General features: G+C 42.4%; 1 protein-coding gene across 28 annotated transcripts in view; it reads left to right on the top strand.

Annotated features, from left to right (window-relative positions):
• The window catches only part of NRXN3 (neurexin 3), a 1,197,396-nt gene that overhangs the window by 1,146,640 nt on the left and 36,400 nt on the right, over positions 1–14,356 (top strand). For 20 of the 28 annotated variants that reach the window (XM_083609454.1, XM_083609464.1, XM_083609467.1 and 17 more), the window contains one exon: positions 8,857–8,950. In XM_083609454.1, coding sequence (XP_083465580.1) covers positions 8,857–8,950 — 94 coding nt within the window. The remainder of the gene's footprint in view (positions 1–8,856; positions 8,951–14,356) is intronic. The other 8 variants (XM_083609477.1, XM_083609466.1, XM_083609468.1 and 5 more) reach the window with 1 other exon arrangement.

A 14,356-nucleotide genomic window follows, 5' to 3' on the forward strand; every position in this document is an offset into this window, starting at 1 on the left:
AGAAACGAAGGCTGATTTACTTCCCCATTTTTAACTTGTGTGGCTAGTTATTTAATCTCTTGTCTGCTGTGGTAATGATTGAGTGGCTGATTTTGTTACAGTAGGTAGCCCCATTGTGAACCCTACTTAATGATATAATTTGGCAGCAAGTGTGGTTTCCATTTTTACGTCCAGCAGGGATCACATACGCGGGAAATGTAAGGGGTGGGAGTTTTCCAGAGGATGGAGTGATAGTTCCTTTGTTGTTGTTAACTCAGGTTGATGTGGTGAATGAAGGGCATGCTGGTTAATGACTGGCTTCCAGTTAATCAGGATCCCGGGCTTATAAGAGATAATTTGTTCCCATGATGAGACCTCTTGCAGTGACTGCCTTCCTTAAAGAGAAATGTGAATGACAGGAATTCTGCCCTTGGTATTTCTCTTGGCTGCTCTGTTGAGGGGCTGGAGAAATGGGGAATGGTTTGCTTGTTTTTTTCTCCCAGAAGAAGAGCTCTGCTGGGTCAGAGCAAGGGCCTCTCTAATTCACCATGTTGCCCCCAATCCAGATGCCTTTGGACTACTTACAAGCAAGGCATGAAGGTAACAGCCCTAGTGTTCAGGGGTTTACTGCCTCCCAACATGGAGGTTCATTTTAGCTATTAGAGGAACTACCTTGTCAGACAGTGACATTAACTTAGTAAAGCTCAGTTGGACAAATTCCTAGAGATAAAACTACCAATAGTCCTTGTGATTGTAAATTGGATCAGAGCCACAATAGCTCTGAATGCCAGTGGGATACCAGTGGGAGAGAGCTTCTGCACTTATGTCCTGCTTGTGGGATTTGCAGAAGGATCCTTTGGGGCACTGTGGGAAACAGGACACTTGGGCTTGAGGATGGGGAAAAATTCCTTTGGTTTGCATTTTAATGTGAGCCTACACAAGTCATACTTTCTGAACCAGTGCATGGTTGCAAATGCATCTTTCTTTGGGAATTTGCACTTCTTCAAATTTTACATTTTAGTTCCCCCACCCAAAAATGCACCAAAAAAGCATATATTAAGGGGAAAGTGTTATGACTAAATAATATTTTAAAAATGCATTTCATTGGGGAAATTACTTGCATACACACACACACACACACACACACACACACACACACACATCTCTCTCTTAGGGAAAAGTGCTTAGATATATTAGGAAAAATTCAATATGAACTGCTGCTCCAACTTGCCATGTAATTTGTAAGTCTACAGAGCTTTGGGATGACAATAGCTTAGGTTCCAGTTCTAGTCCTACTAACATGTTAAGTTTAATTTTAATTTGAAACGGGTCCCAAATATTTTCCCAGTTTTGTCATGCCACCTGAGCATTTGTCATGCCACCTGAGCATTCCAGATGCCCCATTCTCCTTACAATCAAAAAATTAAAATCATGTCATTCTTATAAGTAATTATGGCATTATGATAAGCAAGATCTAGTCTCTTAATTTACTAGAGTAGAAAATTAATGCATGGAAGGAACACTGATATTCCTGGATGTAGATAATTTAATATGGCTAAATTATCAACTGCAAAGGAGGCTCAAGATAAAATCTAAAACTACTGTCACATCTTTAGGTAAAAGGGGCTAAATCACAGAACTATCAAGTTGGAAAGGACCTGTAGTCTAATGCAGGATTAGATCATCCCAACAGATAGCTCACAGCTTGTGCTTGAAGGGCATAGTTAAACTATAGAACTCACTCCCACAAGAGGCAGTGATGACTACCAATCTAGACGGCTTTAAAAGCGAATTGGACAAATTCATGGAGGAGAGAGCTATTGATGGCTACTAGTCATGATGGCTATACCCTTTCTCCATAATTAGAGGCAGAAATGCTTCTGAATACCAGTTGTTGGAAACCACAGGAGGAGAGAGTGCTCTTGTGCTTGAACCCTTCTTGGGGGTTTCCCACAGGAATCTGGTTGGCCACTGTGAGAACAGGATGCTGGACTAGACGGGCCATTGGCCTGATCTAGCAGGCTCTTAGGTTCTTATGAGAGCCCAGAATTACTGTTTCTGGTACCTAGTTCCATTGACAAATTGCTCTTTTGGTTAAGAAGTTCAGACAAAATCTACCCTCCTGTAACTTAAGGCTGTTAAATCTAGTCCTTTCCCCCTGGGTGTTTGCTCAAGTATTTGAAGGGCGTTTTCACATCCCCTCTGAATCTACTCTTCTCTAGGCTAGACAATTATTTCAAATTTTCATCATATTGTTTGCCATACCACTGTGATCTTCACTTCTCTCCTTGGAGTTTGTCTTTATCCTTTGTTAAGTTTGGTGACCAGAACTAAATGCACTACTTCAGATGAAGCCTGACTTGTGCAGAATAAACTATTACACGGCATGACTTGGAAACTCTTTCCATTAATGTAGCCAAAAATCACATTAGCCTGCTAACATATCAGTGGCATCACTTATTTGTTGCCATTTTTCAATGGGTTTTTTTAAAAAGTGACATAAAGGGGGAGCCAGCCTTTGTATAACAACTCCCACGAATCTTCCTTCCATTGAAAAGCAGCATTTCATCACATTCTGAATAGACTTGCTGTCAGATGGATGAGGAGCATAAGCTCATTGATGTTACTTGCTTTTAAAATGATGCATGGGCTGCAGCACAGAAAGAAAGGCAGGAAGAAGCTGCAATGAAGTCAAAACTAAAATCAGCAATGTAGCTTGGTAGTGGAGGGGAACAGAATTTCCACCAAGCGCCATGTTCTAAAGGGACGTTTTGGAGTTTCTTGTTCAGGTAAAACTTACGGGGAAAGTAAAAGGAAAACAAAGTCGATATGACGGATGTGTAGGATTAGGAGACAGCCAGGACACCATGTTGGAACAGGTCATTTCCTACTTGCAACCTCCAACCTCTCTGCACGTTGCCACCGACTGGCCCTTGTGCTTCTACAACTAACAGCACAATACAGAATTCCTAAGGTTGGGGGTGTGGCGGTGTGCGTTTGTTTTCTCATCCCCACATTTCCATCAAGCATTGCCTAGAGTGATACATTTAAGTTGTCCTGTCTCAATTACCTACTTTGGTTTCAGAGAAATGAACATTAAGATCCGTATCCAGATACGCATGGTGTTTATAGGATATGCATGATGGAATGGAATGCTCAGGTGGCATGGCACAACCAAGGGAATATTTGGGCCCAGTTTCTAAGTAACATTAAATGTAACGTGTGGGTGCTTAGTAGGACTAGACTTAGTAGAACTGCAACCAAATATGTCCCAATATTCTGGAAGGGGAAAGGGAAACACCCCTCCTCCTCCCACCTGCCTGATTTTGGCGATCCGTCCTTCACCCACCTACCTACCTGATTGTAGCGCTCCCTGCTCGTCCCATCTCTGCACTCCTTTGCTTACCCCACCCACCTGTTCTCCTCACCGCCTACCTTCAGCTTCCACCTCTGCTTCCTCCACTTCAGCAGACATATTTCCAGAAAACAACTTCTGGAATTGCTGCGATGGGAGGAGGAGGAAGAGTAGTGACGCGAAGGAGCAAGGTAGGTTTTGCACCTGTCTTTGGGTCCCACGCTTTGGTGTGGCTGGAGCGAAGGAGCCAAAATGGGGTAGCTTCTGCCAATCTGGGATGACCCACTTAAACCGGGACACTTGGAGGTGTGGAACCTATGCTATTTTCATTCCAAAGCATGGTAAAAATCCAAATTCAAAGGCAAGTCAGGGCAAGAATAAGGGATTTAGAGAACCTTTTCTAAGAGAATGTAAGCCCCATTTTTTTAAAAGAATGTGAGGCAGCCATCAGGAACATATTGTGGCACAGTTTCTCTGACTGAGGGAGGGCAATATTTATAAGCCTTTCTCTTTTCCATTCACACTAAAAATGAGAACTCCATCATTCACCGGATGTGTTATTTATAATTTCATAAAGCTGTTCTGTGGCAGGGTTTATTTTATCTTGTGCTTAATGCCCATCAAATCATGGCACAGCGAGTGAGTGGGGTAGTCGAAAAGGGACTGTTCTCTGTGGAAGATTTCAGAGACAGCCATTTTATGTGGAACAGAGGGTCAAAGGATATGGATATGGAGCATAAATTCCAACTTTGGGCTGTCAGAAAAGGGAAGAGGGTATGTAATTGTCCTGACCACATCTCGCCATGCTATTCAGAATTTCCTTGCCATGTCCATGATGTATAGTAATGAACACAGATGCAGGACCCTCACCAAAAGCAAGATTGATGAAACCCTTCGAGTGAATAATTAGAAGGTGGTGATTACAGAAACAATAATTCATTAGAGGCAGTTCTGTGAAACTGAGGGAATTTGAAGGTAAATATGTCCATAAATCCTCAAGGTTAGATGCAGACATTTCAGCTTCCTCCTGCTCTAGTTTGATACCAAGTCAATTTCAATAAACACAATGGCAAAGCAGAGGGAAAATAAAATATATTATAAATGTGGCAAAAGCTCTTTTAGAGGACAAATGAAAAGTATTTTGTCTAGGGGCATATTTTATTGGCATTTACTATAATACCTGCCTTTAGTTTTACAACCATTAATACAGGACTGAGTAATTCCAGCGCTGAGATTTAAAGAAAAATTGAATATAAATATTTCAGAATTGGATGCATTGTCAACCTGCTATGTATGTAGACATATAAGGCCTACCAGTGAAAACAAAAAAGAAACGAAGTTATTGGTTCTTACGAATAATGGTCTTTTAGCTTGCAAGCCTGGATGAGCTACCTCATGGATTGGTCTGACCCCAGATCCACTTCTCTGTTCACTTGTCTCCCACACCTACATAGTTCCTTCTTCTTCTAGGCACATAGGAAGCTGCCTTATATGGAGTCAGAACATTGGTCCATCTAGCTCAGTATTGTCTACACTGTGGCTCTCTAGAGCTTCAGACAGAGGACATTCCCAGCCCTACCAGGGATTGCTCTAGGAACCTTAGGCAAGCAAAGCAGATGTTCTACCGCTGAGCTATGGCCTTCCCCTAGTTTCTCATATTTTTCTGTATCCATCTGATCTTAGCCTATGTCCTTTTATCCCCTTTTCCCTATCCTCTACCATCTCTGGATGTCTCTCACTGGCTTCTGGACTGAGCCTCTGGACTCAGCTACATTAGTAAAAAAAACCACTAGCATTTAAATGTGTTATAAATACGCAACACCAGATGGCACTGTAGAGCACAAAACTTTTCTAAGCTGTTTTACATAAGGTTTTTTTTCTTTTGTTAAAAAGATTTAATTAATGACTTATTTATAGTGGTTTTCCCCCTGTGTGTAGATCCACCCTCTGTTTCCCCCTTGATGACACCCTTTCACCATATTTCTCGCTTTGCTCCTCCTGACAGCTAAGCAAATTTGGTTCCCTAACAGAGTATTCCATTCCTATACATAGGTTCCTCATTTAGGCATTGGTCAGATTGCCTCTATCAAAACCCTTCATTCATGAACACTGTTTTAAAACCTTGCCCCAACATTCTTCATGTGCCAAGCCATTCTACTACTTAGGCTGTTAAATTCTTTTAGCTATGCATCTGTTCTAGTCTCCCAATTTGATGTCTCTATAATTCCGAGTCCACTTGATTTTCCCGGTGCTTAGATAAAATACAATATATGCTTTACCTCGTAGGTTGTAATTTAGCTGGTGAGAACACAGAATGATTATAGGGGACAGAGAGATATAGATAGATAGATGATAGATAGATAGATAGATAGATAGATAGATAGATAGATGATAGATGATAGATGATAGATGATAGATGATAGATAGATAGATAGATAGATGATAGATAGATAGATAGATAGATAGATAGATGATAGATGATAGATAGATAGATAGATAGATAGATAGATAGACAGACAGACAGACAGACAGACAGACATAATTCTGTATGCATAATTAAAAACACAGAAGATGGAGATCACTGCAGCTAGCCTTCATCTTTCTTCCTGCATGATCAGTATTTGCAGATTCTGAAAACTGTTCTGAAAAGAGCAAGCGTGGTATCTCAAGCTGGCCACTTCAAAATTGGTTCTTTCCAGTGTATTGGTTTCTTCCAGTTCAGGAATTCTTATTACAGAGACCACACACCTTTGATGCCTGCAGGAGCGAAAGAGGAAAGAGAAAAGAATTCCATGTGCGAGCTCTGAGTTCGTGTTGCTGAGGACAGAGTAATTTGGTAGCCTTGTGCAAGAGGCATATAGCCTGTGTCCAGAGGCTTCCACAGAATCTCCCTAATGGTCTCCATTAGTAATTCTACTAATTGCAGCAATTACATGAAGGAGTTGCTGCTGGGGAGAGATGCCATTACACTTCTCCTTAACACACTGTGGTACATGCTGCTCGTTAATTAGAGCAGCCGCAAAGAAAAAAAAAAGGATTATCAGCTGGAAAGTGTAAGGAACATGTGCTGCAATTCACTGGGGCCACAGATGCTCTTGATGTGGCTTCAGCTTTTCTGAGCCAGATCTTTGACCCTACCTGCTGTGCTCTGACCATTCCGTTAACATTGCACAGGAATCCATTCTTGTGAATTTAGCTGGGCTGAGTGTTTGGCTTTATGTGGATGTATCTGGAAGGCAATTTTCTGCCTGGCCTATTTGACATGGTGGCACACCTGCCCTGTTCAGTGTAGACTCCATGGCCAGGGCAGCTGTCTACCAACTCTATCTGGTATGCCAGTTAAGAACCTTCCTCCCTAGCCACTGTCTCGCCAGAGAGGTACATGCTCTGGTTATTTCCCACTTGGACTGCTGCACTGCACTCTACGTGGGGCCACCAATTAATCCCAAATGCAGCTGCCTGACTGGTGGCTGGGGGCAGCTGCCGGGACCACATAGCACTGGTCCTAAAAGATCTGCATTGGCTCCCAGTACGTTTCCTAGCACAATTCAAAACGTGGGTATTGTCCTTTAAAGCCCTACATGACTTTGGGCCTATATACCTGAAGGAGCATCTCCACCTGCATTGTTTAGCCCGGATACTGAGGTCCAGCGCTGAATGCCTTTTGGTGGTTCTCTCACTGTGAGAAGTGAAATTACAGAGAACCGGGCAGAAGGGCTTTGCAGTAGTTGCACCCATCCTGTGGAATGTCCTCCTGACAGATGTCAGAAAGTTAAACAACTATACAATTTATTGTAGACATCTAAAGGCAGCCCTGTTTCGGGAAGCTTTTGATGTTTGATGCTGCATTTTGTTGGAAGCCAAGTTTTGCTGGGGCAACCAAATCAGGTGGGTGGGATATAAGAAATTTATTATTATTATTATTATTATTATTATTATTATTATTATTATTATTTGCAGCTTAACTGCACATGGCCAAACTATAGAAACATGGGAATCTGCCTTATGCAAAGTCAGGCTATTGTCCATCTAGTCCATCTAGTTCAGTGATGCCAACACAGGCTGGCAGCAGCTCTCCAGGATTTCAGTCTTATTGGGAGATGCCAAAGATTGAACCGGGGACCTTCTGCATGCAAATCAGATGCTCTACCACTGAGCTATAGCCCTTGCTAAACATGGGAGCAGGGAACCTTTGCCCTCCGCTATGGTTCCTATTCAAATCACGCCTGTCCCCAACCTGCAGTTTGTTCCAATCCGCAGCCCCAAATCTCCAGGTCTGGGGTCTGGGGCAGACTGGCTATTTTAGAAAAAAAGATCATGTACTCACAGGCAAACCACATGATTAACATGCACATAGTTTGGCCCACAGTCAACATTTTTATCAGACCAGAAGGATTAGCTGCGCAAAAGATTCATTCTGGCAGTGTCTTGATAATAGGATTATATTGTATCTATATTACTTGCAACCAAATTTTTATTCTATAGAATATGTGCATTTTACCTAAATGTACCTAGTAACAGAAATTTATGTCCTAATAGTATAGTACATAATGCAGTTCTACAGAACATAAACGTTGTGTATACAGGGCCAAACTTTTATTTGTCAACAAAAAACCTGCAACCATCCCTACCATTTCCCCAACCAGTGTTGCTGATGTCACTGAAATTCTGTAATATGGGGATACTAATACTGACCAAACTTAAAGGGTTATCACAATGGTTTCTGAAATATATTGAATACTCCAGAAGCACTTCAGAAGCATTAAATATTATAAATTTAAATGGAAGACGTTGTGTGGCACCATAATATTTAAAAAAAAAAACAACTGGTAGGATGTGCATGTGTGTGTTAAGGTAAATAATGGCAACAATTAAAAGGCATATGAAGCCAGGCATGTACCATGACAAAATATCTGTAGCAAAGCCAAGTTGAGTTGGCAGTAATTCTCCATAGCTCAATACTTGCTGTTGATGGTTCATCTTCTCTGTTGCTTATGGTTATGCTTAGTAGGGAGGATGTGGGTGGCTCTGTCATCTAAACCACTGAGCCTCTTGGGCTTGCTGATCGGAAGGTTGGCAGTTCAATTCCCTGCGACAGGGTGAGCTCCCGTTGCTCTGTCCCAGCTCCTGCCAACCTAGCAGTTCGAAAGCATGCCAGAGCAAGTAGATAAATAGGTACCACTGCGGCGGGAAGGTAAACGATGTTTTCGTGCACTCTGGTTTCCATCACGGTGTTCCATTGCGCCAGAAGCCGTTTAGTCATGCTGGCCACATGATCCAGAAAGCTGTCTGTGGACAAACGCCGGCTCCCTCGGCCTGAAAGCGAGATGAGCGCTGCAACCCCATAGTCACCTTTGACTGGACTTAACCATCCAGGGGTCCTTTACCTTTTTTTTACCTATGCTTAGTAGTTATGTTCAATTGTATTCCTGTTTGCAGATTCATCTACTTGGGAGTGCCATTCTTTTTGTCTGATCACCGGTTCTTTCTTTTTGTCTCCTTGTGCTTGTTTCACTTGTCAGACAACAGATGACCTCATTTCCTCAGACCATTCAGCGGAATGTTCTAATGATGATGAAGACCTCATTGAATGTGAGCAGAGTGTAGGTAAGCCAGGTCAGTCTTATATTCCGCCTGCTTTCTTATTTCATTTTGCAGTTAACAATGCCTACATATATATATGTGTGTGAATGTATACATATATATGTACGCCTATATATGTATATGTGATATATGTATATATGTGTAGAACTGTATATCCGATATAAATGCATAAAGCCAAGCATCCAATCCCATGGAGTTGGCAGGAGCAAGACACAAATATGTCATCATTTGGAGAAGCCATCTTCGAAGGAAAACAAACGTTCTGGAACCAGTACCTGCTCAGTTGGTCACCAACCATTGTGCTACATATTTGTAGTGGGGTTTTTTGAACAGGCCCTGGTGGGGAGAAGGCATTTATTCTGGCATGTTAAAAGTTTGGACTACTGACTAAAAAGAAGAAGAAAACCCAGCATGCAGCTATTGTCATATCTGTCATTGAATTCTTCTTGATGGATGTGAAAATATGCCGTGAAAGTTCCATGTGCCCATGGGATTTTGAATGTGGCTAACATGGCGGTGTACCCACTCTATTTACCCAAAGAATTTGAGAAGGACTAAAGCATAGTCATTCCAAAATACTAAGCTGTGCCATGTTACCTGCAGCAGCGATGCTTCAAAATGTATCCACTGAACGGTCAAAACTTAGGGTGGCAATTTGAAACCGACTCGGTTTCTCCCTTCGACCCTAGATACATTTTGATGGTTTGATGGCTTTTCTTCTGGTGGGATAGATATGACAGTATTAATATCCAGCAGGCAACTGCAGTCTATTTTATTTTTAACGAATTCTTCCAAGTATTTATTTTTATTTTATTTCAAAGCTTGCCATGAGTTAAGCATTTCTATAATAGAGAACAGAATTTCATTGAATTTCTGTGTACAAAACTGATTTTTATGAGAATCTGTCCTAAAAGTGAAACACGTAGACAAGCTTATTACTTTTGTTTTATTTTTGTTTCGTTTCCTTTTTAAAAGGGGGTGATTTTATTATTTTGAAGAGGCTAATTTTTTTATTAAAAAAATTCTAAAATCCAAGCATCAGATGGTTATGTTCATAGTACCCTGAAGTGTTTCAGATTAATACAATAATAATAATAAAAGCCACCCAAGGCTAGTGCTTTCACATTTCTCTTCCACCCCTCATATTCTGCTTGCATTTTAGGGGTAGGACTTGCTCTGGCAGTAATGAGAACCACTGTGGCTTTGCATGTACCTGGGAAGTTCCATGATAAACTTAGAGGAACATAACATTATGAATTGAAGAATAAGTTGATACACAGTTCAGTCTAAGAAAATGGCAGAGTTGCTTTCTTCCATCAAATGTCATTGAAGCTCTTTAAGCCAAAGGTTTTGGCCTGCTTAACTACGGATATCAACATAAACATTCTTGCAGCAGCCACTGCTGATTGATAATATATTATCAAAATATATCCATTCGATGGCTGCATTCGCACTTGACACCAAGCCAAACTATGGCTTAACATGAACAAGTGAACATGTTGGCTGCTGAGGAGGAAATTGCACTTCCCCAGGCTGTCTAGCTCAGCACAGTGTGGTTTGGCTTCAATGACTTTATGCTGTGAAGTGATCTATGCATTTGTTTTTTATCATTATCAACAACAACAACCACACTCCTGGGTTTGGATGGCATGCTAAGCCAAGCCTAGGCTTAGCTACCACCCAGTACTGAGCTAAAAGGCCCAGAGGGGAGCAAAACAGTTGTGAACTCCTCTCTGGAAACCAGCACATTCATGGAGTCCCACTAAGCCATACTTTGGGTTAACAAGATGCAAATCAAGCCATTGTCATGGGGCAAGTACAAAAGAACTTCTACTGACTATTTCCTTCTCCCACCCCATGACTCTTCCCCCCAACGTTTTCTGATCCTCCCATTGTAGTCATATTCAGTCCACAAACATGTTGCAGAGTCAGCAGATGGGAAGCAGACAAGGATGGCTGTTCAAAACCACCCAACCCAGACTTTGTTCTGTGTTTACAAACGCAAAGCAGTTACTACAAGGTTCTAGCGGTAGAGCCGCAGATGATGGAGCCAAGGCATGATAAGCTTGCGATAACCACAGAAAACCCAGCTGGGAATTAAACAGGCCACAACTTTATTGGTTACAGATGCCAGTAGGTTTTGGTAAAGGCATTGGGTGTGTATCCTGAATCAGCCGGCCCTTTTGCTGGTTGGTTATTTTGGCAGGGTTGATCAAGGTTAAGGATCACCATATGATGCACAAATCAGAGTGATCCCCCCATCAGGATCACCATTTAGGGGGTGCCATGGCCCATCTGTACCCCATCTGGGGTGACAGGACAGATGCATCCTTTAAGGGGATACCCTGATCCTTTGGAGTGGAGGAGGGTACCCACCCCCATCCATTTAGACAAAGGATCCAGCCCAATGCCTTATCTGTCATCAAGTTGTGACAGTCACTACGAGGTAGGCAAAAACCCCAAATGGGCCTAATTATCTGGAAGCAAAATCCTCCCTGGCCCCAAATAGGGCAGCCAAATCCTTCCATAGCAAGGTCCTCTGCTGGGGTTACCCACTCAACCTTGGGCAGCCTCATCACATAAAGATCAGGCCATGACTCTGGCTTTTCTGAATGGTTCAAACTATAGGCAAGCCCAAGCAGTCAGTGCAACAGAAGAAGGAGGAAGTGACGCTCTTCCCCCAGTCGCACCAGAGCTGGGAAGAGGCCCTGATCCACCACAACCACACCAAGCTGCAAACCTACTCCCTGCCCCCCAAAAGTTGGTGATAAGCAATCTATTTCATTTAGAAAGGGCTAAAAGCACCAGAGTTGGTATTCTAAACAGCAGTTAGGAATCATTGATTCAAATTCCTCTGCTAATCTTTTAGGACCTCATTAAACTCTCCTACCCACTGCCTTTTTGCTGATTGCCAAGAAATTTGCATTTAAAACAGAAGCCTTTCTTCCCCTTTATCAATCTGCTCCTCTTATCCATCGCCTGCAGAGTTGTTGTGAAGGCAATATCACAGCCACTTCCATGGTGATGAATTGCAGTGGCACAGAACCTTGAGATGTGGCATCAGTGAATGAAGCAGGCTGCTACAAAATGAAAAATGCCTCTTCATCCATAAAGATGCCGTTTGGAAACATAGGGGTCGTGCCATAGAACCACAGAACTGAAAGGAACATCACATGAGACCAGGCTTTACCGCCAATGTGTGTTTTGCTTTGCTCAACTACTCCCAAGCTGGTGAAGTGTCTCCTTTCACTCTTTTTCTGTCTTAAATGCTATAAATCTGCTTTGAGACCCATGAGTTCTAAGTGTGAAACAGCTCAAGAGATATGGGGGAGATTGGTTAGTTTCCCCATTGCATATTACACTGAAAACCCCAAAAGGAGAAACATAATTTAGCTGCCTTCCCATGCAGACGTACCACAAGTAAGTTTTATAGTGAACACTGTTGAATTTATGTGCATAGAATTGCAGGTGTTAGGACCGCATCTGATGTTGCCCTTACCGCTGTAGGAGTTTGGGCAGCAAAGCCTCTTTCCCAGGTAGCTCAGGAGCTCCCAGCCACTTCCTATGACCCCCTTCACTGGTTGTCAGTAAATTTGCATTTAACATAGAAGGCATCCTCTTCCTTTATTGTTCAGCTTCTCTTATCCATTATCCCTGGATGACTTAAGGGACAGCAGTTATTTCTTGAGGCGAAAACCAATGGGTTAAAATGCAATGTAGTGTAGAGAAGTCCTGTGGTCCTAGTCCACTTTGCTGTCTTCAAAAAATAAGCAGAAAATTCACCCAATTATGAAATTTCATTGTCTGAGGGAGGAAAAAATCCTTGTGACAGCTGCCCACGAGCTTTTAGAATGATCCTTGAGTTTCCGAATTCATTTTATCTGCATCCAAAAATCATTATATCATCTCTTTTAATACCAAAATGAGAAATGGCCCTACCTAGCCGTTTTGGCTTAATCCCAACTGTGCTAGACATCTGCTTGATCACAGGTAGCTGGTGGCCGGCAACACTATGCAATCCAGGTGGACTTGTTACCTCTGGGTGGCTCCCAGCTAAGCCCTGTATTATATTTCTGAGATCAAAGCAGAGCTAAAATGCAATGTGAGAGGCCTTTGTGTTGGGCTGAGTGTTACGTAAATGGAGGGACTTTTTCATTTCCTCTCCCAGTACACAGACAGAAATTGACTGCATAATCCTACGCATGTTTACTCAGAAGTGAGTCTCACAGTGTTCAGTAGAGCTTATGTCTCATGTAAGTGTGCATCAGAGTGCAGCCTTAAATATGGAAGTACTAATTGACTGTGTTTCAATTCACCCAGGGGTAAGTTTGTACAGTCCGTTGACCTGCTCCAAAACCTATGCACTGTGATGTGCAAACTTGCCTGCATGCACAGGCTCTCCCATTCATTTCAGGGCATGGAGGAATGCCTTCCATTGAATGTGAAGTGATTTGGGAAGCAAATAGTGCAGCAGAATGGTAGCAGTGAGAGGCAGGAACGCTTCTGAATACGAGTTGCTGGAGACCACAGGAGGAGAGAGTGCTCTTGTGCTAGGAGTGCTGCTTGAGGGCTTCCTACAGGCATCTGGTGGACCACTGTCAGAACAGGATGCTGGACTAGATGGGCCATTGACCTGATCCAACAGGCTTTTTCTGGTGTTCTTAAGCACCATGTGCATCCAGACCTTCTTTGGACTCACCTAGGCTTCCTTTTGTGCCACATTTCAAAGCACAGGTCTGAACTTTAAAACACTGTGTCTGAGTGTCAGTCCATCCCCGCCCCCATCCCACTTTTTACCACTGAATCAGAGCAAATGGCAATCCACAGAAAACCCAAATTGCTCTTTGTTCCTATTCAGTGTTAAAGAGCAGGTTTCGCTGGGGAAAACGTAGGCAAAAAAAGAAAAGGGCTCAGATGCAGAGTTTTAAAACATGGTGTCGTGCCTAGAAAGCGTGGGGCAAAAGGTAATTGTGGATGAGTTATTTGGTAATTTTCAGATTAACGCGGATAAGCGAAAAAACAGAATAAAACTGCAGCCTGGTGTCCTTATGGTATTCACCAAAACAAGAAGACAGAAACAAAATCTAGTATAACATTACTCCTTAGCTATGGTTTTAAGCCTTCTTTTTGCCCCCAGTGTTTACGCAGCTCATGTATGCTGACTTTAGTTTTATCATCCTGACAGCAATCCCTGCCTGCATTTTGTTTGTTTGTTGCAGAACAAAAATGTCAGTATATTTTATTCTTCCGAGAAGCTTGATAAGGTGAAGCTGACACACCACTGAATAAAGCCAGCAGGCTTTTCCTAACAAGCGTCTGCATAGAGCAAAGCTCCACAGAAATAAGAAGGTCCAAAGTGTATTGCACTAAAACATGCCAGCAATAGTGCGAGTGCCAGGCAAAACATGTGTGAAATCA

This window comes from Podarcis filfolensis, assembly GCF_964270895.1.
Source record: "Podarcis filfolensis genome assembly, chromosome: 1".
NCBI classification, from domain to species: domain Eukaryota; kingdom Metazoa; phylum Chordata; class Lepidosauria; order Squamata; family Lacertidae; genus Podarcis; species Podarcis filfolensis.